General features: G+C 37.8%; 3 protein-coding genes across 11 annotated transcripts; 2 read left to right on the plus strand and 1 right to left on the minus strand.

Annotated features, from left to right (window-relative positions):
• The first annotated feature begins 61 nt into the window (after nucleotides 1-61).
• LOC122827261 (acyl-CoA-binding protein-like) lies at nucleotides 62-1,732 on the plus strand. The gene is made up of 4 exons (XM_044110011.1): nucleotides 62-178; nucleotides 353-470; nucleotides 1,408-1,470; nucleotides 1,624-1,732. The coding sequence occupies exons 1-4, from the start codon at nucleotides 173-175 to the stop codon at nucleotides 1,695-1,697; spliced, it is 261 nt and encodes an 86-aa protein (XP_043965946.1). The 5' UTR covers nucleotides 62-172; the 3' UTR covers nucleotides 1,698-1,732.
• On the minus strand, nucleotides 1,711-7,164 carry LOC122827258 (secretin receptor). 2 transcript variants are annotated; one of them, XM_044110006.1, is made up of 13 exons: nucleotides 6,818-7,164; nucleotides 6,646-6,745; nucleotides 6,196-6,312; nucleotides 5,684-5,790; nucleotides 5,411-5,520; nucleotides 5,126-5,258; nucleotides 4,882-5,035; nucleotides 4,714-4,774; nucleotides 4,554-4,623; nucleotides 4,114-4,205; nucleotides 3,686-3,824; nucleotides 3,563-3,604; nucleotides 1,713-3,484 (listed from the first exon to the last, which is right to left on the minus strand). In XM_044110006.1, the coding sequence occupies exons 1-13, from the start codon at nucleotides 6,887-6,889 to the stop codon at nucleotides 3,296-3,298; spliced, it is 1,386 nt and encodes a 461-aa protein (XP_043965941.1). In that variant the 5' UTR covers nucleotides 6,890-7,164; the 3' UTR covers nucleotides 1,713-3,295. The 2 variants fall into 2 exon arrangements, with proteins under 2 accessions (XP_043965942.1, XP_043965941.1); XM_044110007.1 differs by lacking the exon at nucleotides 5,126-5,258 and having other exon boundaries at nucleotides 1,711-3,484; nucleotides 4,882-4,979.
• Nucleotides 7,165-7,295: 131 nt separating this feature from the next.
• On the plus strand, nucleotides 7,296-21,721 carry cfap221 (cilia and flagella associated protein 221). Of its 8 annotated transcripts, none has more exons than XM_044109999.1 (26): nucleotides 7,296-7,386; nucleotides 7,522-7,608; nucleotides 8,192-8,419; nucleotides 8,500-8,600; nucleotides 8,701-8,787; nucleotides 8,870-8,965; nucleotides 9,037-9,137; nucleotides 9,291-9,394; nucleotides 10,928-11,087; nucleotides 12,625-12,736; nucleotides 12,833-12,923; nucleotides 13,093-13,204; nucleotides 13,407-13,494; nucleotides 14,886-14,975; nucleotides 15,595-15,690; nucleotides 16,200-16,287; nucleotides 16,367-16,449; nucleotides 16,710-16,790; nucleotides 18,207-18,314; nucleotides 18,398-18,526; nucleotides 18,614-18,699; nucleotides 18,781-18,853; nucleotides 19,073-19,137; nucleotides 20,654-20,749; nucleotides 20,841-20,948; nucleotides 21,528-21,721. In XM_044109999.1, the coding sequence occupies exons 3-26, from the start codon at nucleotides 8,293-8,295 to the stop codon at nucleotides 21,616-21,618; spliced, it is 2,373 nt and encodes a 790-aa protein (XP_043965934.1). In that variant the 5' UTR covers nucleotides 7,296-7,386; nucleotides 7,522-7,608; nucleotides 8,192-8,292; the 3' UTR covers nucleotides 21,619-21,721. The 8 variants fall into 8 exon arrangements, with proteins under 8 accessions (XP_043965934.1, XP_043965931.1, XP_043965937.1 ...); XM_044109996.1 differs by having other exon boundaries at nucleotides 7,522-7,598; XM_044110002.1 differs by having other exon boundaries at nucleotides 7,522-7,598; nucleotides 8,222-8,419.
• The last annotated feature ends 3,824 nt before the right edge of the window (nucleotides 21,722-25,545 follow it).

The following is a 25,545-nucleotide window of genomic DNA, read 5'->3' on the forward strand; positions in this document are numbered from 1 at the left end:
TGTGTTGATTGTGGACCAATAGGGTGTAAAATATCGTTTACTTGGCACTGTTACCCAGGAAATCCCTCCCCACTTTGCCAGTTTATTTCCCGCGTGACATGCCTGCAGAACGAGTTGAGCAAGACTTGCAGTCGGAAGTTTCACCAGCAGCAAAGCCTTACACCCTGTCACCATGTCTGTAAGTGCATTTTGTTTTAAACTACCACTTTTACTTCCTACTATGTAACCAAACCGATCTGCCTCGCGTGAGCTGACTTTTCTCCAACCTCTGAGTATGATCGCTTCAGCTCTCCTGTGGTTTTTATAGGTTCCTCTGTCAGGTTTAATGCTCCGTTTCCTTCCTCTCTCCCAGGAAGCATTTGAGAAAGCAGCAGAGGAGGTGAAAGTCCTGAAACAAAGACCAGACCACGGAGAAATGAGTGAACTTTATGGTTTGTATAAACAAGCCACTGTTGGAGACGTGAACACGGGTGAGTGTGTGTAGTGAGGATGTTTTGTATCAGTTGTTTGGACAGAGTGGGGTTGAAATGATTTTTTTAATGCAGGTTTGACAAGTGAGATTTCAGATTATGAACAATGAGGATGTTGTTTAAACGAAACATCTTATTTATCAGACTTTATTGAACACAACCCTTATATATAATATAATGTTCAGTTTCTTTTTAAACAGTTAATATTGGATCCTACACCTCAGATCACATCTCCAGAGTAGATTCATTATAACCTTCTGAAACATCTATGAAACAGTAACTCAGATTCAGCTGTACAGGTTCAGTTCAGCAAAGGTTTTAGTTATAACCAACACAAAACAACTCATTTTGCAATGGCAGTTTTCTTCTTTTCTTATTTTATTTTCAAAGCTTCACTGGGAATCATTTGTTTAAATCTTAATATTGCCATTATAAGTAAAGATTAGTTAAACCATACTTAGCAAACTATAACTTAAAAAATTATGCATGACTGTTTGACTAAAATATTAAAAGCACGTTGTATGCAATGACCCAAACCTCACCTCGCCACAATCTAAAGGGACCAGCAGGGGGCAACAAATGCCCAAAACAGCCCTGCAGACTGTCTCAACCATGTAGAATAAAATTCAAGGACATTCAGCATTTATCTCCAGTCAAAGCAAACAAACATGTACTTTTGCAACTTTAAAAATATATATTTATAGAGTCTTATATTTGTTTCATTTCAAATACCATAAATTCAATGCCTATGTTTCAGTGGCACAGTGGTAAAAATAAAGTTGAGACGAGGATCTTTTTTGAAATAACATTTTATAAGCCTGACATACACAGAGAAGGTCCAGTGTCATATTAGGTGGTCTAGTAAATAAAATTGTTCAAACTTTGATTGTGTTTTGAAGTCGCTTGAGGCTAAACACAGGACTCTTTATTTCCACAGAACGACCAGGGATGTTCGATTTTACAGGAAAAGCAAAATGGGATGCATGGAATCCAAAGAAAGGTTGGATTCATGAAACTTTATTACAAATACCTCAACACAATAAATCAATATAGGGTTGAACAAAGATTTCTCAATGTAGATTTAAATCTTTGAAAGAGTCTAAAACTAAATCAAACCATCAATAATGATGTGCTTTGTCTCCCAAACCAACAGGTTTATCCAAAGAAGCAGCAATGGCAGGTTATGTGGAGTTGGTGGAAAAGCTAAAAGAGAAATATGGAATGTAGAGACTTTAATAAACACAATAAAGAAATACACAAGATAAACTGAATGTCTGTTTTTTGTTTTTGAAATAAAACTTTTTTTCCTCAGTTTTGTAGTTTTAGAGTCTGCTACCTCAACTGTTGAGTAAAACATGAATGTACTTGTGTACCACTGCCAAACTTTTTTTCTTCCACCCAATTTTCCATTTCTATACTTGGTACAGCATTCTGAATAGGCAGCTTCATAAACAAGAAAATCTGATAGCATTCTATAAGGAATCTATAAAATAACAAACTATCACTCACATATTTGATTATATTCTAATTTATTGAGATGTACCTGTATACAGTATTTTGCTAAATATTTACCTTGATCCTGTTTTCAAATAAAAATCTCAAAGATTATTATTTTTCTTAAGTCATCTAAGTGAGTTATGTAGGCATATAAAAAGCAATGTTGTGCAGAAAGACTGAAAGGTTTTGGATCTTTAATATATTTTTTCTTTACAAGCAGTCAGTGATAATGATGTAATGTATTCCTTAGCTTGTTCTTTAATTGTTTAAAATGTATTTATTATTTGCCAGATGGTACAATGTGTCAGGTTTTGTGATGTGGGAAAAAAAGACAGAGAAAATTGATAGCTCGTGTTTTTTTATATTGTGAAATTTACAATCTTTGTAGGGATTTTAATGTCTTTGGAAACTTTTCATTGTACAATCAAGGACTAAAATAAGGGTGATCCATTCCACATTGTTTACAGAGTATTTAAAACATGATTCATGATTTAAATCATCTTTTTAAATGTGAAACGTATCTTTTTTTTGGTTTGTTGTTTGGTATAAAGTTGAGGGTTCCAAATTGTCACGTTTAAGGATTTAAGTTTCATGAACTCTTTAGTTAAGAAAAATATGGTTTAATTTCTTTTAGGGCAGCCTTTGATGGGGTCCTGATGGAAAACTGCAGTGCTCAGACGTCATATCCTATCTCTTCTCTGCCATAAACTGAATGTACTGTTTACTGTACACACACCTGCAACTTGGCCCTCAAGAGCTTTTTCCTGGTAATGTTTAATGTCTCTGCCAGATTTTGGTCTAATCCAAACAAACCATCCTTTCAACTGTTTATTAGATGTTTTAATTAAAACAAAGAGTGTTTTCCCAAACTTTTCTGAATGCTGGTGCCCTTTTTGTTTATATGTAATCTATTGTAGCCTAATATCACTGCAGCTGTTCCACCACCAGTTTGTTTTTTGTGTGTATGAACGATCCTCTAGCCTTCATTAGGCTCTGAACTGTTATTATATAAATAATATGAAGCTAAAATGGAAAAGGTTAGCTACAAACTGAGGATACTCTTTAAATAAAAAGACTTGGACAAAATAGTCAAAACATTACAATTTAAATGAGTCATGCTTTCTCATCACAGTGAGATCATTTGCTGTATAGAACATCTTTTGTTCTTCTGAAAATGTTTGCAATGTAGATTAAAGATGTTTTTGGGATCTTCCCTTAACAAAGCAAACAAATTTTCATTTTCAATCAAATTAGTTCCATATATGAGTAGCTCTTAACTTCTCCGTCTTCTTTGGGATTATAGGAAAAGTTCTTACACAACTTTATGCTCACATCTCCAGAGTGTCTGCAGGGAATCCAGTGTTCGTAAGACTGGCAGGAGAAGAAGAGGGCAGCAGGGAGACCTGTGTGTGAGGTGATCCGATCTGGCTGATGGAGCCGTGATGCTGCCGACTCCGACTGGGCAGGTGCCGGGTGAGCTTCCATCTTTTCCACCGCCTCTTAAACTCCTGCTGCACCTGAAACATACAACAACGCTGCCCGGTTGGGTCCATGCTTCACAAGGTTCGCATTGTATCTGACGGTCCAGATTTTACCTCTCCATTCATGAAGCAGTAGAGAACAGCGACCACAAAACCCTGGGAGGTGCAAGACCAGAAGGATTACACATTGAGATTATGGGATTTAACAGCACTGGGAAAAAAATATTTGGTCCATACCTGTGTGGACGACAGCGCCAACTCTGCAAACGTCCAGATCTTAAATACAGAGTTGCTGACGTCGACGGGTAAGAAAACAAACAGAATGCAGTGGAGACCAAACAGAGCCACCAGGAAAAATGTGGACTTAATCAGCTTCCTGTTAAAGAAAAAACAACAACAGTTTATTCAGTTATATGTTTTTCTGGCTTAAGTTGTCAGGAAGTCTTTCTGACTTTTTAAAACCAGCCATGTTGTATTGGAAAATTTCTACTTCCAAATATAAATATGCAGCGCTCCCAACTCGCCAGAACAAAAATAGGTTGGCATTTATCCACCTTCCAGTTACCAATGCAAAAGTTAAGAGCAATTCACCATGATCTGATTTTTTTTCTATCACATACAATACAATTACAATGCAAGAATAGAATAGAGTGAAAAAGACTCACATATACTGACTGAATTCGCTCCTGTGTGCGTCTGACATTCTGAGTTTGCTGATCAGTATCCTCAAAATCCCCAAGAAAAAGATGAGATTCACCTAAAATAAGTAGAAGACAAAAAAAATAATGAAAAATTCAGATTTAGTATTTGATTGGTTTGACATCTACCTGTCTTTTAGGGTAGCTGTATAGCCTACAATAATTTTTAGCCTTCATAATATGAAAAATGTGTTTTAAATAGTTTGGTTTGTACTTCAGAGGCTAGGTTTAGCTTCATGTTTAGTCTTTGAACATAACTAGGCCAAGAACTGCTTTGGTTCCTAAGCTAAGCTAGCTAGCCATTGATTTAACTAGCACAGCCAATTAGCACTGCGATATTGCTACATGTACTTATAAATGACAAATTTTATTTAGAGAAGTATTTTCTAAAACAACAAATATTTTACACATATGGAGAGAAGAACTGGCACACGGAGTATCCACCAAATCCATTCATGTCTCCTTCTTTCCCAACATCTGTACCCAAGAAATAAGAAATTATTTTAATTTCTGACATTTAGAAATCTAAAATTAAGTAGATGGTTGATGAATATTTTAGTTTCTTACCCTTCATCTTCATAAAAATACTTAGCACATCCCCAGCAGACAATAATAATAAATGGTACGCCTGTAAGACATTTAGGAATGCAGTATTTCAGAGACAGCATTGAGCTTTACGCATGTGTTTACAGGTCAAACAAAGCCAAAACTGGGAGATGTATTATATTGTAGTACCCCAGCTCAGGAGGATGGACCAGGCGAGGTGTTTCTTCAACGAGAAGAAGGATCTGCTCACCAGCGTGAACAGGAAGTGACCCTCCACCAGCAGCCAGCTGTAGTTGGCAAGGATGAAGTAGTTGCAGAACATCAACACAATCTTACAAGCCACCTGCAGAAAAGTATGTTAGGAGAGACCAACTCATTTCAGTGGCTAGAAATTCTTTCTTTCTTATTTGAAATTATCGCCTTTCACCCTTACAGTGGAGCTGTCACAGTCGTAGAGCTCTGAATCTGTAAAAAGGAGACCGTCCCTGATAAAGATGAAGATGGCTCTTAGGATGAAGGAGACAAACAACTGGATGTGGATGTAGTTCCTGGTACAGTGCAGCTTCCTGCAGAATATATCAACTCTGCTTTAGAGGTGGACTCGGTTGTGCTTCACCCGATGATGATAAACAGGCCAAAGGTGAGGCATTGCAGGGGTTTAAGAGCGGTTTGTGGTTGATGGAAGGACAATGGGAAGAAAGAAATATATATTTCTCACCTAAAGAAGCAGAAGATGGTGATAGCGATGGTAAGAGTGATAAGGGAGAGTGTGTATCCGATGGTGTACATGGTCTTCACATAGGAGAAATACCAATGGGAAGCTGAGAACTGAGATGAGAAATTAGTTTTAAACACTTATAACATCTTCCTAGAAATATATAGAAAAAACTCATCAGAACATCTTAAGCATATAACAAAGTTTATGGCATTGTATGAAACAATGTCTTTTTTTATTTATTTTTTTCATTTTACAAAATTTAAATCTACTTACATGTTCTAGATATTTAAGTGAGTCATTGAAAGCATAGCTACATGCATCCTCATGTAAGGAGAGAAGATCCGTCCATCCATTGCTGGTGCAGTTGCGATGCACTTCACCTGCAAAATACCAATAAAATCACTCCTTCCTGCCTTCTTTTGACTGCAGCCCTGCAGAAATACCTGCATGCAAGAAGTGACTGACAAAAGTTAAATGGTGTTCATTGTATCTTTATTCAAAGTATTGAACCTAGGTGAAAGCGACAAGGATATCAATCTATCACTTTTGTTTGCTGTTTAGATAATTTATTATCCCTTTAACACGCAGCACTCTTACATGTTACCCAGTCCTTTGTGTACACAAGCTTCACATAATGGTTTGGATAGAGACGGTAAGAGGAAGAAGAAACTCTGTCCCATCCGAAGAAGACAAATTAGTTTTCTATGGAAATAATTAACCAGTCGGATGAGTTGCAGGTAATGGCTTATAGTTTCTAAATGTACGTCATCGTCCTTGCATCTCACCTTTTGAAACACGCCCAAAGATATCCAGACATGGCAGAGAGACTGTTTCCCCCAGAGAGGCCGGTGGCCAGCAGTGCATGTCTTCCCACATTCCCTTACAATACACACTGCTGTTTACTACACACATAAAACAAGAACGACAAGTTTTATGTTTATTTGCAGCGATAAAGCAGCTAAGAAAAAAGTTGATACATGCAAAAAAAAAAAAAAAAATGAGTTAATAGTCTAAATTAAGATTAAAGTTGGCCCTAAAATCATATTTTAAATAATGTTATATGACCACCAGCTGTCGCTAAAACATAACTTGAAATTTCTGTAAAGGCCAACGTTCTCAAACATTTGACTCATTTTAGCGTAAAATGCAAATTTGAAAAGGAGGTCGTTTTTTGTCGAAAAAAGCAAATGTGAAAAAAGAGAAAAATTTAACAAAATTTAAAACTATTGATTTACCTTTTGCTTTTTGTTCCATGAACAATATTAGATTTTTCATGCACTTTTCTTCCTCTTTCATAGGATCGACATGAGGATTGCAACCTGGTGACGATCTAGCCTGTAAAATAAAATACTATTGGATTTTTTATATTCTCAGGCATTGCAATAAAGCAGGTGTCCTTCTCTTTACCTGGTGTAAAAGCAGCAGCCCGATCAGTCCAACTTTCTTCATCATGTTCCCTTTTCCCGCGAGGATGCCCATCTACGTCCAAGCTCCAAGCTGCATAGGTGATCTGAACAAAAAGCAACATCCCTGCTGTTATGTAGCTCATATATGAGACTTTTAAATCTAACATAATAGTGTTCTGGGCAGGACAAACTGAGGAGCGATGAAATTACAGTTGCTCCATTAAATTTCAAAATAAAATTATGAGGTTGTTGCATGGATAAATGTACGACATTCTCGGTGTTTTTACTGAAAAGGAATATTCATATATACGTTTTAGTTTATCTGTTAAGATTGAGTTTTTATTTAAGTTAATGAAAAAAACCGAAAAACACGCGTGCGTGTATGTTTTGACTCTTATTTGGAAACCCAAAGGAAGTATTTCCGGTCGGAGTTTTGTGAGTTGACGGAATTTAACGGAACGTGCTCGCCCCTGTCCTCGCCCCTTTCAAGTCACCATGGTAACGTGGGCGTCTGTTGCGTTCCGTTTCTCAAACAATGAGGGCTAAATATGTTTAGACGTCACTTCTCTGGTAGGACAATTCATGAAATATGGCAAGATATAATAGTGTCATTAGACTTTGTGTCATTAAACGTTTTGTGCTCGAAATAACTTTTGTTGACGTTAACGCGAATTTAAATAAGCTAATTATCTAAATTTGTTGCAGCCAAACTCCGTGTCAATGCGTGATTTTTTTTTACTTTGCCACCAGAGTTAATACGCTGTCAGAAAGTTTGAACCCAGGTCTGAATAAGTATGAAAGATTTTCTCCAATTTGTTCTCTTAAGTTGCTTCAGTTTATTAATGTTTACATTCAACAATCTGTCCCTCATTCTTCTTTTCCTCCTTGGTTTGTTTATTTTTTGTTTGTTTCTTGCTTTGTTTGTTTCCTTTTTGTCGTTTGCCTTGTTTTTCCTATCTTTCACTCCTTTTATTTTTCTTTCTTTTTACTTTCATTTTCTTCCTTCTATAATTTCCCTTCCTCATTTCCTCCACTTAATATCTTTCCTCCTTCCTACTTCCTTTTTTCTTCCTTACCCCTGTTTGTCAAACCATTCCTCTTTCCATCCTTATACCTAATTCCTTTCTCCTTCCTTTATTTCTTCAACCCACTTAGCATTCCTCCCATCTTTTCTTCCTTCCATCCTCTCACCATTCCATCCTTTTTTCATTCCTTCCCATCAGTGGATTTTGACTACTGTAGAAATAAGCCTGAATTGTCTTTCATAAAACATAGAAAACACGCAACAACAAAAATATTATTAATACTAATGAATTTGATCCTGTGTGAATAAATACTGCCTTGTCCTGTCTTCCATCTCATCGCTTTTTTCTAGGTTTACCAGTATTATTATTTCTCAACACAGCAGTCTCCTTGACTCCCCTCCAGCCGTCTGCCATCCCTCTCATGAGGATCCAGAGCTGACCTTTCTCCAGGATGGAGCTGGCCCCGCCTGTCCCGCAGACACTATTGGAGCCCCAGAGGAAAGGGACGTCTCTGCCCCTGAACCAGCTGGTGGAGGAGACCAGGAGCAAAACCCTCCCAAATCATCTGCTGGATTCAAGTACGTGCATCAACCTTGTCCCTCTGATACGCTGCATTAATTATTCGATTTTCTCAACATGTCCTCATTTTCTCCTTAAGAAATCTACGCCAGACTGAAAAGTAACAGTCACATCGAAGCAGACCCCGCTTCACTTCACTTCAGCGGCTTTGAGCTTGGGAAGAGTTACACCAAGACCGTGGTGAGGATAACTCCGGCCCAGACACAAAACCTGATTTGTGTGATGAAGATGTTGGTGAAGCTCAAACGGTCCTCAGAACTTGATGCAATTTCTCCTTTAGAATCTAATCAACATTTCAAGTGCACCGGTGAACATTCACATAATTCCAACTGTAACAAAGCACTTCCATACAACGTACACCAAAAAGGTATCTTTGACCTGAATCTACCCTGAATCACTTGTTCATGAGTCCAGTCAGTGTTGACGCTCACCTCCTTGTGTGTGTTAAGGATCGGCTGATCCCTGGCCTGGCCTACACTGTGAATGTTGCGTTCTGCCCAGACGATTGGCATTACTTCAGCGACTGCATCCGTGTTCACTGCAAGGTTAGCGTCTCATTAAGGTCACCCTTCACACTTCTTTCACCTCAATGTTTTCCAACACCTCTCCTTTTAAGGATGAAGAGAACCTGTTAATTCCAATCCATGCTTACCCTGTCATCAATGACCTACACATCCCCACTCACATCAACCTCTCTGCCATACCGCTTGGACAAAGGTGAGTGTGGAACGTTTTTTTTGACCTTCCATCTGCCCAGACTCCTACCTGTCGCTTTGTATTCTTCAGTGCAGCCGACCTTGCCTCCATTCAACCCGTTGGTTTCAAGTCGTAGATGAATGAAATCTTCTTTTTCTTCTTTCCTGTCTCCAGTGTTCAGCATGTAATTCCCCTGAGTTGCAGCTGTCCAGTTGACTTTGAGTTTCAGGTGTACATTGTTCAGCCACATGATGCCTACTCCATCCACCCCCTCGCAGGTAAAGATGTGCAAAATTGTTTAATTTCGTCTCAAAGATGATCAAAAAGAAAGAATCAAACATACAAACACCACACTTTTAATTATTTGTGAAAGAAAACTATCCCTCTTCTTATCTTACGCTGATCTGTCCAAAAAAATCCCAGCAAAACACATTGGAGTTTGTGGTTATAATGTGAATAGTAATAAAAGTTTATATTTAACTTTCCAGATTTAGAATCCACCCACTAGACAAAGCAAGTGCTTTCACTTCTTTCCCCAATCTTCAGAGCAGTGTGTTGTGTATTATATAAGCCTTTGCAGGACTTGAAGGGTCCGTCTAGTTTCCACATGCTGCCACACAGCAGCATTCGGTTGTCTGGAAAGCATCACAACAGATGGCGGAAAAAGCACTTGGGATCCGGATTACAGCTGGCTTAACTGTTGGAACGAGAAGAAGAAAGATACAAATGAGTTTCTGTTTTTTGTTTGGACGTCCTGATATGGGCTCCCTCTTTTGTCCTTCTTCAAATAACAGCACCAGATGAAAACACACATTCACCACAATAATGGCAGGTTTACTTTATGGTTCAGTTTTCACCATCTTCTTCTATTCCCTAAAAACTGACTTTAAAGCAAGAATCTCTCTTTATCATCATTTAAATCAACTTAAGTATTGCAGGTACACCTTGGACATGTTGCCAGGTCAATAGAGAGCAAAACAGAAACAAACAGGACACATGCATCAACACAAACTGACTAAAGGAAATCTAGAGTAGATGATTAAACCAACAAAAATGTAAAACACGTTACAATTTTATCCAAATCCACATCCGCTTTATTTCCATGATTATAACTATATTAAATCAAGTTACTTACCTTGGAAATTCAGTATTTTTGATGAATTATGGGGTGAAATTCATAAACATTCTCAAATCTCATAAAAAGATTTGATATTACACCCGATTTGCATTAATTATAGTTCCGATCCGTGTTTGTGTCAGTTCATTTTAATTGATCAAATCAAAATATGAGTTTTCTCCGGCTGGGAGATTTTATTTAACTGAGTCAAATAACCACATTATTAAATAATATGAATATATTTCAGCAAATTATTAGCTTTCATATTGGGTACAAAAAGCCCTGAAGGCTGGCACTAGATAATGCACTGCTAATACAAAAATCCTTTTTGTATCTGAAAAAGACCAAAGCTGCAAAAGTACAGAGTGGTAAATGTATTTGATGCATAAATTGTATAATAAACACATAACCTTTTTCTCTTTCTCTTTGAGATTAAACCAGACTAAATAATAAAAAAAGAAAGAATAAGAGAGAATGTTTGAAAGGCTTTTCACAGAAGATTTGTGTTCTAGTTCATAAAAGTGAAATGTATGAACATATATATATGTATGTTTAGCATTAAACAACCTTTAAATAAATCTGTTTTACTTTAACCGGAAATGGCAGCACATAGCATTTAGCTAAAACAAACAGTCAGTATCTTCATAAAGGCAGTGACGTCAGCCTCAGATCACGTGCAAATCCTATTTTGCAGGTGTGATACCAGCCAATGGGGAAGTTCTGATGACCGTGACGTTCTGTCCTCTCCAGTATGAAACGTCTCAGTTCACCTTCCAGCTGGTCGTCTCACAGTTCAACACCAAGCCCTACTTGTGCACCATCACCGGGTTCTCCAGGCCCAATTTACCACTCAGGTAAAGCAACCAGAAACGATGCATACCAAAAAATCATAAAACAAGTTGCTTAGTTAAGAATCTCAAACTTCTCAACAAAAACTGAGAAATAATGAGGTTGAACTTTTAGTTTATGCTGTAGTGTCTTTCTACTCTGTGTGTGTGTTTGTGTAGACTCATGGTCATGAGTATTGGATGTCCCACATAAATAGTTAAAGTTGTTTCTTTCTTTTCTGTTGTTCTTATGAAACTATAAAAATGTTCCAGGGTTTTAGGAGCAAACTGCCAATAAGACAAGTCTGAGGCGAAAACACGGATTCTCCGCAAATAGTTTTTGTGTGCCTGATTAGAGCATCCCATTTATTTTTCCAGCTAGCATAAAAAACCTGATGTTTAATTCTGCTCCCATGAGAATGATGGTGCCATCCATCACACAGCAGTAGCTTCTTCCACCGCACTGTCTGCTGTTATCTCCCCCAAAAGTTAATAATTCATGGGGAGAAAAAAAAAGCGTGCTAGCTGCTGCAGTGATATCAGAATAGATAATACTTCTTAATGGATGTTTAGCATAAAAAACTCTCTCTTTCTCTTCCTCTCTCTGTTTGTTGTTTCCCACAGTGGAACCAAATGATAGATAAGATATGTGCATGTGAAATACCAAAAAAATAAATATCTAGACCTCTAGACTGAATCAATGTTTGATTCTGCTTGTTTGGTGTCTCCCCAGAATGACTTGTCTGACATGGATAAAGATGTTTTTACAACAAACTAAAGATTATCCAGTCATATTTTAATCACAGTGATTCAGTTCTGCATTTTGCATTAATATAAACAGGCTCGTACTACGCTCTGCTGACACTGTAATAAATCTGAGATCAATTTTTCAAGAAGGCTGTTGGATTATAATACTTTACCAGAAGTTGTTTCATAAAGGAAAATACAGAGTAAGCCAGGAAGAGGTGTATTAATCATAATCAGTATCAACATTGCAATATTTAGAGAGAATAAATCATCCAGTGTTCTTCTGATGTGATGCAGCTCCATGCTCAATTATTTATCTGAATATTTTGTCACTCTGGACTGATTATGTAACTCATATTGAATCGGGTAGTTTGAATTTATTGATTTTTTTTCCAGCTCAGTTTGTCAAAATAGTGGACAGCTGCTAAAATTCATACATTCAGTTATTAATATTTGTTTAATTTGAGATTTTCTGCTCTGTTTTCTGCACTTGTTTGATCTTTTTTAACAGTTAGCGAAATAGTTCTTATAACTTATAAAAGTAAAAATAGCATCTGTAAATTTAAAGTGAGTGTTTGTATTTATGAACCAAAAATGGACTGAAAACTCAATAAAAATGCAAAATACCTTTAAGTTGTAAAGATGAGTGAAAATTGATACTCTATCAAGACACTGCAGCTTTTGGCAACCATGTTTGTCTACTTTTATCCAATAAAGTTGTTTGTTCATGTCTAATCTCTGCAGCCTTACTCATTTTTATTATTGAAACCTTTCAACTCCATATTTTAATTATTTTTTTTATTTATATTTTTGGTAGAACACCACATGTTAGATATGGAGCCCCCGCAGAACACGGAGGTCGTCCTACCCCACCATCTTCTGGACGTAAAAGCAAGCAGACCTCAGTCAAGGAGGCTGACAAATTAAAGGTGCCTATTTCTTTTCTTTTATTGTCTTTTAGCTTATTTTTGATCTACACGTTTATTTGACTTGAAAAGATTTATTGTATTATTTCTTTTCTCTAGGCAGTGAAAGATGAGGCGGATGTTCCCCAACCATCTTCCATGGATGTCTGTAGCCCTGGAGGGGTGGCGAAAATTCTCATCAAAGACACGAGTAAACCCGATTCAAAAGACCTAAACTGCAACCCCAATGATTTTACTCCTAAACCTGACATGGCTGTGACCCTTTAAACAATTGTTCTGTCTTTTATAACTCAATTTACTTCCATTAAACTGTAACCGATGTCTCTTGCTTTGTGTCCTCGGCGCCCACGCTACTTCAGCCTTCTCCTGCGGCAGTACGAAAGAAAATGTAAACAGTCAGATGAAAGAGGCTCTCTTCATGAAAAAGGTTCAGCAGGCTACCGAGGAGGAGGAATACAAGTATATCAAATGGTAGGTAAAACTCAAAAATTGGATTTCATCTTAAATGCTCAGTTTCGATTTGCTGGGTTTGTGAGCTCTTTCTTGATAAACTTCAACAGAATTAAATCCTGTAAAAGGGTTTCACAAAATCTCTACGTTTGCACATTTCTCCACACTGTTGTTTGTATTGTTACCTCCATATGTGGTCATTTCTTCTGTGCGTTGCACTCAGCCAAGTTTATCTAGGTGTGGAGCCGATGTCGGAGAAAAGGCAGCAGCGGATACTGGAGGAGAGAGAGATGGCTCTGCAGGAATACATGGTGAGTTTGCGCAGTAACAGGGAACACACACAAACCCTGGAAATGGTGGGTGAGAAGGTACACGAATTATTTATAGCATTGAACTTTTTTACATTTTGTCACTTCATTACCACATATTTAAAATTATTTATAGGGATTTTATGTGAGAGAACTGTGTATCATTGTACAAGAAGATAGAAGTAAAATGATACATAGATTTGAAAATATTCTGAGAACAACAACTCTCAAGTTTGATTTTGTATTTAATTAGGCCTGAACTTTAACTAGGACATTTTTGATACATAATATCTGGATGTTTAGGGTCTTTGTCTCAATGTGACCGCAACAACTCCTCTACTGTAATCGCAGCAATTCTTTTGGTATGATTTCACATTGATTTTCAATATTTTTACCAAAACAGAAATCTGTAAAGTGTGGCATGCATTGTTTTCTGTTACCCTGTGTGATCACATTTTTTGCAATCACCGCTTCAAGTCAGTTGGGTATCAAATAATACCAATAAGTTTGATATATGAATGATCTGGAATTAAAATTTCAAAAATATTAATTTAAATCCATCTTGTTTCAGTTATGTGCACATTACTATTTTTCAGATTTGTAGATATTTAATAATTTGTTGACTCCCATTAAAAGTCCATTTAAACTTTATGTTTTTAATGTTTTTCTCTGTTGAATACACTCTTTGTCAGTATGAAAAAGGCTTCTGCTTTTAAGTGATTGATTTTATTTAGTAACCATAGAAACAAGGCAAGGTCGGCCAAAGAAAGTTCAGCTTTGAAATACGGGTTTGGGTACAGCTGAAGCTTAACAGCACTTCCTTTCTCAACTGATGCTGTAATCCACACACACACACACACACACACGCACGCACACACGGAGACACACAGGGACTGTTGTCTGTTTTACAGCCTCATATCACAGCACGTTACTTCTATATTTTATGGGAACTCTTTTTTTTATGGGAGGAATGAAATGCTGATTAAAGGCCAGAATACAAACATTTATGCAAACTTACGGTTTTGTAATCTTCCAGGAAGAGTTTTACCACCTGGGAATATTAAATCACTAAATTAGGCCGTCTTATTTCCTGTGACAAGGAGAACACTTCCCCTTCAACCAAAACATTTTAGGCTTGATATAGCGGATGAACATGTTGAAATCCTTTAAGTGCTTTTGAAATTCTGAAATGTTGTGTAAAAACTTCTTTATTTGCCACGTGCTAAAATTTACTTTTTATTTAAACAATTCCTACACTTTTCTTTTAAATCAGACAGAATCAGATGATGTGTGTGGAAAGAGGAAGTAATTTGTAGTCTTAACAGTTTATTACACTTTGATTGTAATTTTATAGAAGGAATGCTAATAGTTATCATGTGCTGATTGTGTTAAAGGTCAAAAAAAGAGATCAGAGGCAAGATGAAGACTTCGTTCCCAGGCAGACCCAACTATCGTCTAAACGGATGCTTCGACATAACAAACAGGTCATCCTTTAGCTTCAGTTGCTAATTTCATGACTCTCTTTGTTTATTATGTTAAAATGAGACATTTTAAAGTGAACGATTAGAACAACTGAAAACAAGCAAATCTGTTGGTGGGGGAATAACCTGGTTGGGTAGAAGAATGCACCAATCCACTTTTTTCACTGCCGATACCGATACAGATATCTGAAGCTTTGTATCGGCCAATTCCGATTCGATGCTGAAAAACATCACTGAATCACTTAAAACATTTCTTTTCTTAAACACAGACATAAACGTACTGAATAACGCTTTTATTCGATAACTCTCCACCAGTACAGCACACTTAAAAACACCAAAAACTTCACAAAGTTGCTCAAACATTTAAAAAATAAAATGTGACAAACCTTTGAAATGGTTCAGAAAGTGCAATTAGTGATTATAAATATAACGTGAAATAAATAAATAAAGCATAGAATTAGACTGGATAGATTTTTTTCAACATTGTGACCAATATAGATGTTGATATGTGATCGGTGCATCTCTATTTGCCCATTCCACTATATTCATAATTTTTCACTGTGACCAATCAGACCGAGTCCTTTAGTTGTTCTTCTAGTAAAGTTTTCCCAATCCCTTCCAGGATCGAGATGAAGCACCGGTCTTCCAGTTGTACACCAGCATTTACTGGGACCTGAGGCAGAGAACGCTCACACTTTTCCAGCAGGCAGCTCGGAAGGTACATGTGCAAAAATCAGGAGTGAACTGTGTGGTATTGTTCGTGGACAATATCTCTCTGTAAATTTTTATGCCAGGACAAAGAAAAAAAAAGAAGTTGTTTTAAATGTGCACACTTGAATGAACGAGCACGTCATTTTCTCTGTGTGCCTCATTAGAGGGTTAGCCCACCTGCAGCCCTGTCACTTTCAGCTCAGTCAGGTGTCTTTAGGTTCAGGTTCTTATTTATATTAATTACTGTAGCATATAAGCAGAACTCTTTATGTGGCGTCTAATATATAAGATAAACAAAAGGAAAGATGATTCATTGCTTTTAGCGAGCCACTTTTTAATTTCACAAAGGTTTCAGTTTGCAGAATGAAACTGATCCGAGTCCGTCGGACCTCATTAGGAGTTCGTTATGGAAAAAGGAAGGAAGCTAAAAGTCTTGAATGTCAGAAAAATAATTAAGAGTCAGCATGAAGTTTGAAGTTGTGGAGAATCTGTAACAGGCTCACGTCTGCCGTCCAGGTGGTGATCCGACGCCGGATGCAGCGCAGACTGGCATCTTTAAAGAAACTGGTGGACAGTATAAAGAAGGCTCCCTCAACGGAGAACGGTTTGAATCATCTGTACTACTCAGGAAGAAAAGCTCAGGGTGACATGCTGCATCTAAAGCTAATCTTTTTGTTTTTTAGCTAAGGACAGAGCAAGTGTCATTTCTCTAGGCAACGTGTTGCCGTCATCTTTCCCAAATTCCCCCCATGAGGACAATTCCTCGGTGAGAAGGCCTTTAAACTCTACATAATGTAACATGCTTTCCTTTTTTCCCCCAATACATTTTCAATTAAACAGTTTGACATGAAGAAATGAGGTAATTTTCATCCATTGCATCCTGTGAGAAACATAATTGATCCAACAATGGAATCAGCGAGGAAGCTTGGTTGCTGGTGCTTTGATTAAATCTTTGATTCAGACGCCCTGCAGAGTTCTGGACCTCACAGTTACGTTGAATAAAAATGTCCATTTGTCTTCTTCAAGGTTCTCAGGAATTTTGCGGCTCTGCCTGTGGATCCTAACAATATGACCGTGACAGGACACATTCCTTTCTTGAACCTCCAGGTCAGTACCTATTAAAGCACCTGGCGCTCATATATTACTGGATATTATATGTAACCAGCAGCGTGTTGGATTCTAATTCAATAATAAGTTGATAGAAAGGGTCTGGAATGGTTTTCAGGTGTAGCTAAGGAAGAAAATATTCTAATTCCAAAATGTGTTCCTTTTTCCATATTTTTATAAATCCATTCATCCAAATTTAAAGCCTGACCAGAGTAGAAATATCTTATTTTTTTCCCAACATTGATTATAGAAAATACTTGAAAACTCCAGAAATCTGAAGTGTGTGCAGGAACCCTGTCTATATTCATTTTTTACAGCAGCATTATATCGCAGCCCTTTTTTCCAGCTGACATTTGCCAAAAGGCAATGAACACACCGGTCAGGTTGAGAGTTCTTTACTGAGACCGACATCCATATGCTCCCACACTCACATTATCTTAGCATCAGCAGCTAGCTTAACATTCATGCCAGTAGACAGGAGCACTGAGAAGGAAACCCAGACACGCCAGCGGAGAGCATGTCCGCACCGTCTCCAGGTGGCCTTTACCAGCTTTTCACCTTTTCATCCCTGACAAAAATAATTTCTCTTCCCACGTTAGTATTTAATGACCCATTAACAATTGTCTGGCATGCTGGGGAATATTTTAGGTAGAACCTTCATGCTTAGATTTGAACTATTTAACACATTTTTACATCAATCCAGTCAGAGTTTGGAAATGTTTTAGGAGGTAAAGCAGATGATAATTTAATTCACTTGTTTATTTCATCATGACAAAGTCTGACGATGAAGATATGGACCCATTTGAATGCAAATACATTAAATGCAAAAGTATTCTAGAGTTAATTGTGAGGTCAGACCTTAAAAACAGCTGGAAACCTACAATAAGTTATTTTATTTTTATTTCATCTAACCAGGGTAAGTTAAGTGAGAACAAATTCTCATTTTCAACGTTCAGAAAGCACTAAAACATCATACAGCACAATAACATACAGCTGAAAACAGAAGAATACTGTAAAACAAAAAAAAAATCCAACCACATTCATACTGACTAAACAGACAATGACTGCTTCGTTTTACACCCAGGAAGAGCAGCATAAAGAACCATGTAGAAGTAGATTGTTTCTGCAGGTGTGGATAATATGAGGAAGTGATGCGATGTGTTGAAGGACTGTGCATCTAGGAAGTGATATTAAAGAAAGCAGAGTTCATGTGGAGCCCTTGAAATAACAGATGGCAGGAGGTTCTGAAAGCAACATGCAGCCAGAATGATATACTGTGCTTCTAATCTACAAAATGATTGTCTTTGAGTAAATATAAGGGGTTGGGGTTTTTTTTTAGACAATGTGAAGGTAAAAATGCATTCACTTTTTCTAAGATTCAGGTAATCTAACCATGCTAACATTAATGCTGTCCAGGTTCCCCAGCACTACCAGCTGATGCAATACCAACCCGCTTCTCCCTGGGAAGGGTTTAGCTCCTATTGTCCCACTACACTGGCCAGACCTCTTCGTGCTGCAGCGCCGGTAACTACGACGCACCTTAATTAAAATGTATGTCAGCCTCAATATGTGCATCAGTCTGTCTGTCATATTTATCTCCCTTCTAGGAAGTGCAGAGAGATAAGGGTCCAGTTGAAGAGGTAGAGAGAATGATGGATCGGGGGACTTCAGAACTCTCCTTCACACCTCCTGAAGCTCTCATCAGGCCTTTCCATGCAAATCCTCTCAGAATCTTTGTACGGATGGGATTTGTTGTAACGTTACAACCATTCATACAGAAAGCACATCTGGCTGATTATTTGTTTACTGACATTTTGTTGTAGAACCCGACCCCGGGCCTTCTGGCTTTTAAACTGCAGCCCAAGTACCTGGAGAGCGACACGGAGGTTCACCTCTGTGCTCTGCCAAAGTAAACACAACCTCACAAACTTATATTGTCCTTTTCATTTTTCCTGAAGCTTTTTGCATTCAATCGTTACTGTTTGTTTAGGTTTGCACTGTGTGACAACAACAGATCTGGATTAATTCCACTAACTCCACAGGCTCACTTTCTCCATTTCCAGGTAATTCTCTTTATTTTTTTCTCAGATTACAACAATACAATACATTTTATTGGAATTTAATGTGAAAGAAAAACACGAATTAGCAATTATGTTTCTCTTGATGGCCTTTTTTAAAGTTTTTCTGTGGATCTACCGTAATCTCCGTTTTCAACTAATCTGAATAGGAAAAACTTTTTTCTAAAATGTTCAGCTTCATTTTTTTTTCTTTCCTACCAACAGGAAATAACCGGCATGGACGTAAAACAGATCTCCGTCCCAATCACCAATACGACCTCACCTCGTAGGTATGTGCTGAGTGTTGTCATTTTAACCAGGAGGCTTTAAATTGTTATGGTATAGAAAACCTTTTTACCCTAAGATGACAGAAGCAAATCCCAGTCAGCAGCTGGAGAATGCTGGGTAACCTCAGCATCTGCCTTGTCCTCCGATTTGAAAACAAGTACCAAAAACTGAAGGCAGCCATGACAAAAAGTAAACAAATATTGCATATTTCTCACGCGAAAAATCAAGGCTCCACTTGAAGTCCTACATTTTTTGTTTATGCAATACAAGCTTCCCTCTTTTAGAGCTTTCCCTCTGTTTACATAACCATAATATAGACATATTTTCGTAGCTAATAGCATCTTAATGATTGTTGAAGTGAGATGTCTTGCATGTCATGTTTCAGACATGTTTTACCGCTCATGTTTATGCCTCTGGAGAGGCTGTAATCCTCTACGTCCTTCTTCGTACTCCCAGGTTCTGTGTCCGTTCCATCATCTGACAAACTGCATTACAGACAACACAGCTCATCACGGTTGTCCCGTATTAATATGTAATGTAGGAGTCCAACATATTCTACCTCCTGCCAGGTTGCTGAATGTCAGATTGTCTGCTTGTAATATATCCACCATTACTCATAACACATTCATTGAGTCAGAGAGTGAAGGACAGGACAGCCTTATAACCGAGAAGTTGAATCTCAAGTTTCAGACATGTTATTTAAAGTCTATAAATGATCATCTCGATGGAAGGAGAGATAAAATCATTCCTCTTTTTTAGTGCTGTTGTTCATCTTAAGCTCAAATGTCTCTATTAAAGAATCTGGGTCAGTCTGTATGGAGGCTAACATGGAGAAATAATGATTTATTCAGTTTTCAGCCTAAAAAGACGGAAAGGAAGTGATATTTGATGTAGTGTGTTAGCAAACACGGCTCTGGTTTGTCCTGTTCTCCTTTTGCACGCTATTCTGTGCAAACACTTTCTTCATCTGACCGTTCTCCAGATAGCAACAGCATGTGATTTACAGTTCATCCAGCATGATGGAGCCTCTTGCTTTAGGTATCAAATTGAACAGTTCAATGCTGTTTAGGAAAATAAGAAGGTTCTGGATGATTTTAACTCTCTTTCTACAGGGTGTATGTCCATCCTTAAAAAGTCTTAAATTCATGTCACTAAAATTAGTGACATAAAATTTTATTTTGTCACAAATTTTTCCATGTTGTCATGGAAAAACTATTTAATTTCATGACTTTTCTGTTTGGAAAAAATTTCAGTCGCATGCCGACATCTGCTTTGTGTTCTGTGATTTGAGGTGGTTGAAGCTATCGCTAACAAGGTGCTAGTATTCACTTACTGGCTAGCTGCAAAGCTAACTCAGATTCATATAGCTCTATGTAGCTAGTTTTGTTGCTAGCCTGCTTTGTAGAGCCTTTTATCAGACTCCTGACGAAACAGCAAATCCCACAGCTTCTGTACAGAGTGAGGTTTTAGACATCCATTTTCATAGGATTATTTTATATTTGCATGTTTCTCCTGCAGGTCCGTCGACTATGATACAGACATCCTTCCCCTCTTTGCTCCTCCTCTTCTCCCTGGCCTCCCTGATGATTATCATCTGCAGCTAACCGAGTCCTCGTAAGCCCCTCACATCGCTGTTTACACACCACCTCCAGGTAAACGCCCCCCCCTCCACCCATGATGTCATTCATGTAAGACTTTGGTGCAGGTGTGAAGGTCCGGGAATCCAGCTTACGCCAGAGATGATCAGAGCCGAGTTCCCGTTGAGGAAAGCTCCCGTCACCAATAGCATCCCCATCATAGGGATAACACCCAGGTCAGTTCAAAGTCAGATTCGGTCCAGCAGGTTGACAAACTCACAATGAGAAGAAAACACTTTTTTCAAGGCGATAAATACAGTTGGGCCCACATTTAAAATAAAAAAAAATCGTTTGGTTTTAGGAGGGGAAGCATTCTGCATAAACAAAGCATAAAGTTAACGAATGAGCACATCGTGTAGCTGGACTTTCTTTCGACAAGAGCTTCCTGGCAGCTGCATCTCACTGGATGATATGCAGAGGTCTTTAGCTGCTGTCTAAACAGTGAGGCAGACCTTTTCTTTGTGTTTCATCCTGCAGCGAATCCGCTCCGCCTCTGTCTTCCTCTGACATCTTGTTCATAGGTTGATGTTGTAAAATGTCAAATAGGAAACAGAACCTTTTATTCATCTTTGGAACGTCTGAGATTGAAATAATGACAAACTTTGTGATAAAACTATTTTTATTTTTCAATTTGAAATTGCAGCTGAGGAAAAAAGGTCCGCTTTGTGGAAACGTTGGATGTTTACTGTTTCGAAGTGTTTTGAGCTTCCTCTTCTCCTTCCCTAATATTCCCTAATAAAGCTGCTCCGTCACAGGGTGACGGTGATCTACACATCTGACATCAACCCGATGCAAGCAAGACTCATGGCCAGGCTGGAAGAGCTCGATGAAGAGGAGCTTGAATAGGCAAAAAGGCGCTGCACACACACACACATACACACATCATCTTCAGGAATAAACACTACTGCTTTTCTCCGGAGGCACATTATTCAGCAGCCATCCCACTCAACCTCGTGCAAGACTCTCCTTTGTCTGTTTTTGCCACTTCTGTAAAATGAAACCCAGTTACGTTGGCGCCCACCTGTAAGGCTTCTTCCTGCCCACTCAGAATTGCCTGTAAACCTCCCTTCTGAGCTCTCAGAAAGGCTGGAAGTGTGTTATCCCTCCACCTACTTGATCCAGCAAAGACACAGCCGCAGAATGTTCCAACATCAGCTCTTAACAGCTTCATTTGGACTGAACTATTCATGACTTAAACTGAATTTTAAAAATTTCACAATTTCTTTAGGTCTGACGGTGAGTAGCAATTGAGATTTTCTTTTTTTTTGCTTTATTTTTTGAGAAAATTCAGCTCTTAATTTGCATTAAAGCCCTGCTGATCTGCAGACATCCGGGGACCGGGTATTATTCCAACGTTAATTAGAGACATCAGTTCTACATTCACACTTATGCGAGTGTGAGGGGGGAAACGGCTGAGGTCAGGACTTGATTATCAGAAGAGCTGACAAGCTGTGAAGTCACTGGGATGCAGTCCAGCAGGGCGCATGTGTCACCTGTCGCCCATAGAGGGAGCTCCAGCTCTATGACTCTGATTTAGCTGCTTGTGTTTGCCTACCAGAAGCAAACAGTAAAGAAATAAAGTAACACTGAATTGCCTGTGTGCTCTCCCTTATAGAGAAGCACACAAAGCCACTAAAAAGGTCACATTATTTAGACAGGAGGTTGGATCCAGACAGAAATGCAGAATCATGCAGCTGTGTGGTTATTCTTTCAGATTACATTGAGATGACAGTAGATTGTGTTCTTTTAGACACTTTTTTTTTTTTGGCTTCAAAGGACAGTCTAACAGAAAAAATATTTTATTTCCTTATTAACAATTATTAAAAATGTTTTTTGCTTCTGTACTGGTCGAAAACTAAAATACGACAACAAGCATGAATATTGGAAAAATAACCGTAACACTTGAATCTGTTGGGTTTTTGTTATGTTACAACAATTTATGTTAGCATTTACATGAGCAGTTTGATTGTTCTAGTCAGCGGGAATGTAAAAAGCATTGTGAGACTGTTTCAAACTCAAAGTAAGCAGCATTTTGTAACTAATTCTTGTAAATATGTGAAATTAATCGAGAACTTTCTAAACTTCTTCCAGGGAATATATTCCTCCCTGGACACATTTTTTTAATTGACTCTAATGCTAAAACTTATTTGCCTCTCATAAATTTCTTGTGCCTTTTCCCATTTGTCACATTTAGCTGTTGCTTGTCTTTGTTTTTTAGCATTTCTTATCTTATCGTCCCACTCTCTAATGCCCCACTTATACATGTTGAATGTTAGCATTCAGCACCTTTTAGATTTTTGAGGACATTCCTTGTGCAGAATCTCTATCTGCTGCTCCACCTTCACTTCATCGATCACTGTTGGGATCCCCGGGTATAAATCACCGATAAATCTCTTCTGCCACCTGCTGTCTCTTGATGTCCTTCCTCAATCCAAAAAGCCGTTTTCTTCTCATTTTGCTAAACTGTTGTCCGACACTTCTCTATCCACATCAGCCAAATAAAGTTGACTTGTGTTTGGTTCAACTCTGAGTGAAGTCTATCGCTGAAAGACTTTAGGAAGCTAAATCGATTTAATCTCAGACATAATTCTTTAGCTCTCAAGGCTGTTTGAATGTGCTGGTAAGATTAAATGTCATTTAAAGACTCCTTTACGTAACTCTGAGATGAAATTACTTTGTTCATGTCTGTGCTTTCAGCTGAAGCTGAGAGTTAAAACATAATGCTATTCAGTCAGAAATAAAACATAAAAAGCCTTGTTGATAATAATCCTATAGTTAATAAAAATCTTTTAATATTTCAACCTATTAGAATAACATTATTTTAGGGGTTTTCGATTTTATTTGGACTCTTCTTTGAAGGACTTTACTGGCAATTTCAAAAGTTTTCAACAATATTTGGATGCACAAGTTGAAATTTAATCCGCATTTAAATTCTACTTTCTTAAATAGATTAACCTGAATCTCCTTGAACCTTTTTGGTGTTGAGATTTCTGACTGCAGCTGGTCATTCCTCTTTGTCAAGCAAAATAAAGAGGGTTTAGCATGAATTATGTTAAGAGGATTCGAGATGATGCTTTCAAATGAAGCATGGTGGTGGGAGCATCATGCTGTGCATCTGTTTTTACTGTTAGTGGTACTAGTGCCTTGGATAGAGGATGGAATAATTTATAAAGAAAACAAATTCACTTGTAATTAGCTGCTAACTCATTAAAAATGTCAAACTAAAACAAATTGGTGTTTCCTGCATTTACTGTGAGTCATATGTTGTAAATAATACAAACTAAAGATTTCTTGTCATTCCTTCTCACATTGCTGCAGCTTTTTCACTAAATGCATCGTATCCAGTGTATTTGTTTAAATAAAAGTAAATATTGGAAATAACTTTTCAGGCTGTAAGAAAATGACAGCCATCTCTAGCTTTAGCCCATTTGTGACAAACTGTTAGATGTTCAAATTCAGCTTTTTCCCACTCCTTACTGTTTTTCTGAATGACTCATATTGTCTCTGATAGCAGATTAGGAACCAGAATAAGAAAATGTTGACTTTGAAAGATAGCGTGGCGTCGGTTAACAGCAAGTTTCATCTTCCTCTCTGGCACATTTTATCCGTGTCGCGTGAAAAGTTGTTTTTATTTGAAAATGCCAAACTCGTCATCTGTCTGATTCTTATAGCGTTTTCTCTCCATTCGCTGTGAAGATTGTTAAGTTGCTTCTGAGTGACTCTTTGCAGAAGCCTGTGTTTTCTTTCATTCACTTGGGGGCAAAAAACACTAACACAAGGTTGAGTGTTGCCAATAATTACCTTCGCTTTAAATGTCAGTCATTTATTTATTTCTTTATTTTTTTCCTGACTTCGTTCTGCAATCATGGACTTTAACTGCTGCATACCTTCTCAGATGTAGTAATGGACATTAATTACCATTACCATTTGCAGTGCTTTGTGCTTCTCCAGCTCTGTCTTGATTAGAGCACATTCTTCACCATAACAATAGAGAAATTTCAGTTTATAACCTTCACTCCCACTCTCATGTTTCCTGTGCTGAATGTCGGTGTGCTGCAAACCCGTTCATGTAGCTGGAAGCAATAGAAAATCCCTGGAATCCTCCCTGAGAGGGGCTTTGCTGAGCTTGTGATGGATTCAATCTGCTGCCTTAAAAATGACAGCTGATATCAGAAGGTAAAAAAACCCCTGCTTGGAGCTTATATTGCACAACATTGATGTTGTGGAATATAAGCTGAAAACAGATTTTTACATGCACTGGAGAAAAAGATGTAGTTTGACAGACTGAACGCTTTGCGTTCAAATGCCAGAAGATTAAGAGCTTGGATTATTATTCCTAGAACTTGGGAAAACCCAGATAATTATGTCATGGTTTTGAGATAATCAGAGACAAATATGTGCATACATTTATAGTTCTATCTGAAAGAATTGGGGATCTTTATTGCGTGCAGTTTTCATATTCGTAAGAGATTGCATTCAACTGTATAAACAAGAAAATACGATGGAATTGTTCAGCAACCCAGGGATTTTTTGATGTGAGACATTTAAAGACGAGTGAAACGTTCAAAATCAACAAGGACTGAAGGACCTCTCTGAGAGGAAGAAACCACAGCTCTGAAAGCAGCATAAAAAGTTAAATTATGGCTTACCAAAGCCCTCAGTGACCTTGTTTTGGAAATGCGTCCCCATGAATGATAGAAACAAATATTAAAATGTTGGACAAAATGTCATTTGTTATATTTGGAGGTAAAATAGAAAGATTGAAAGCCTGAG

The sequence above is a fragment of the Gambusia affinis genome, linkage group LG24 (assembly GCF_019740435.1).
Source record: "Gambusia affinis linkage group LG24, SWU_Gaff_1.0, whole genome shotgun sequence".
NCBI classification, from domain to species: Eukaryota; Metazoa; Chordata; class Actinopteri; order Cyprinodontiformes; family Poeciliidae; genus Gambusia; species Gambusia affinis.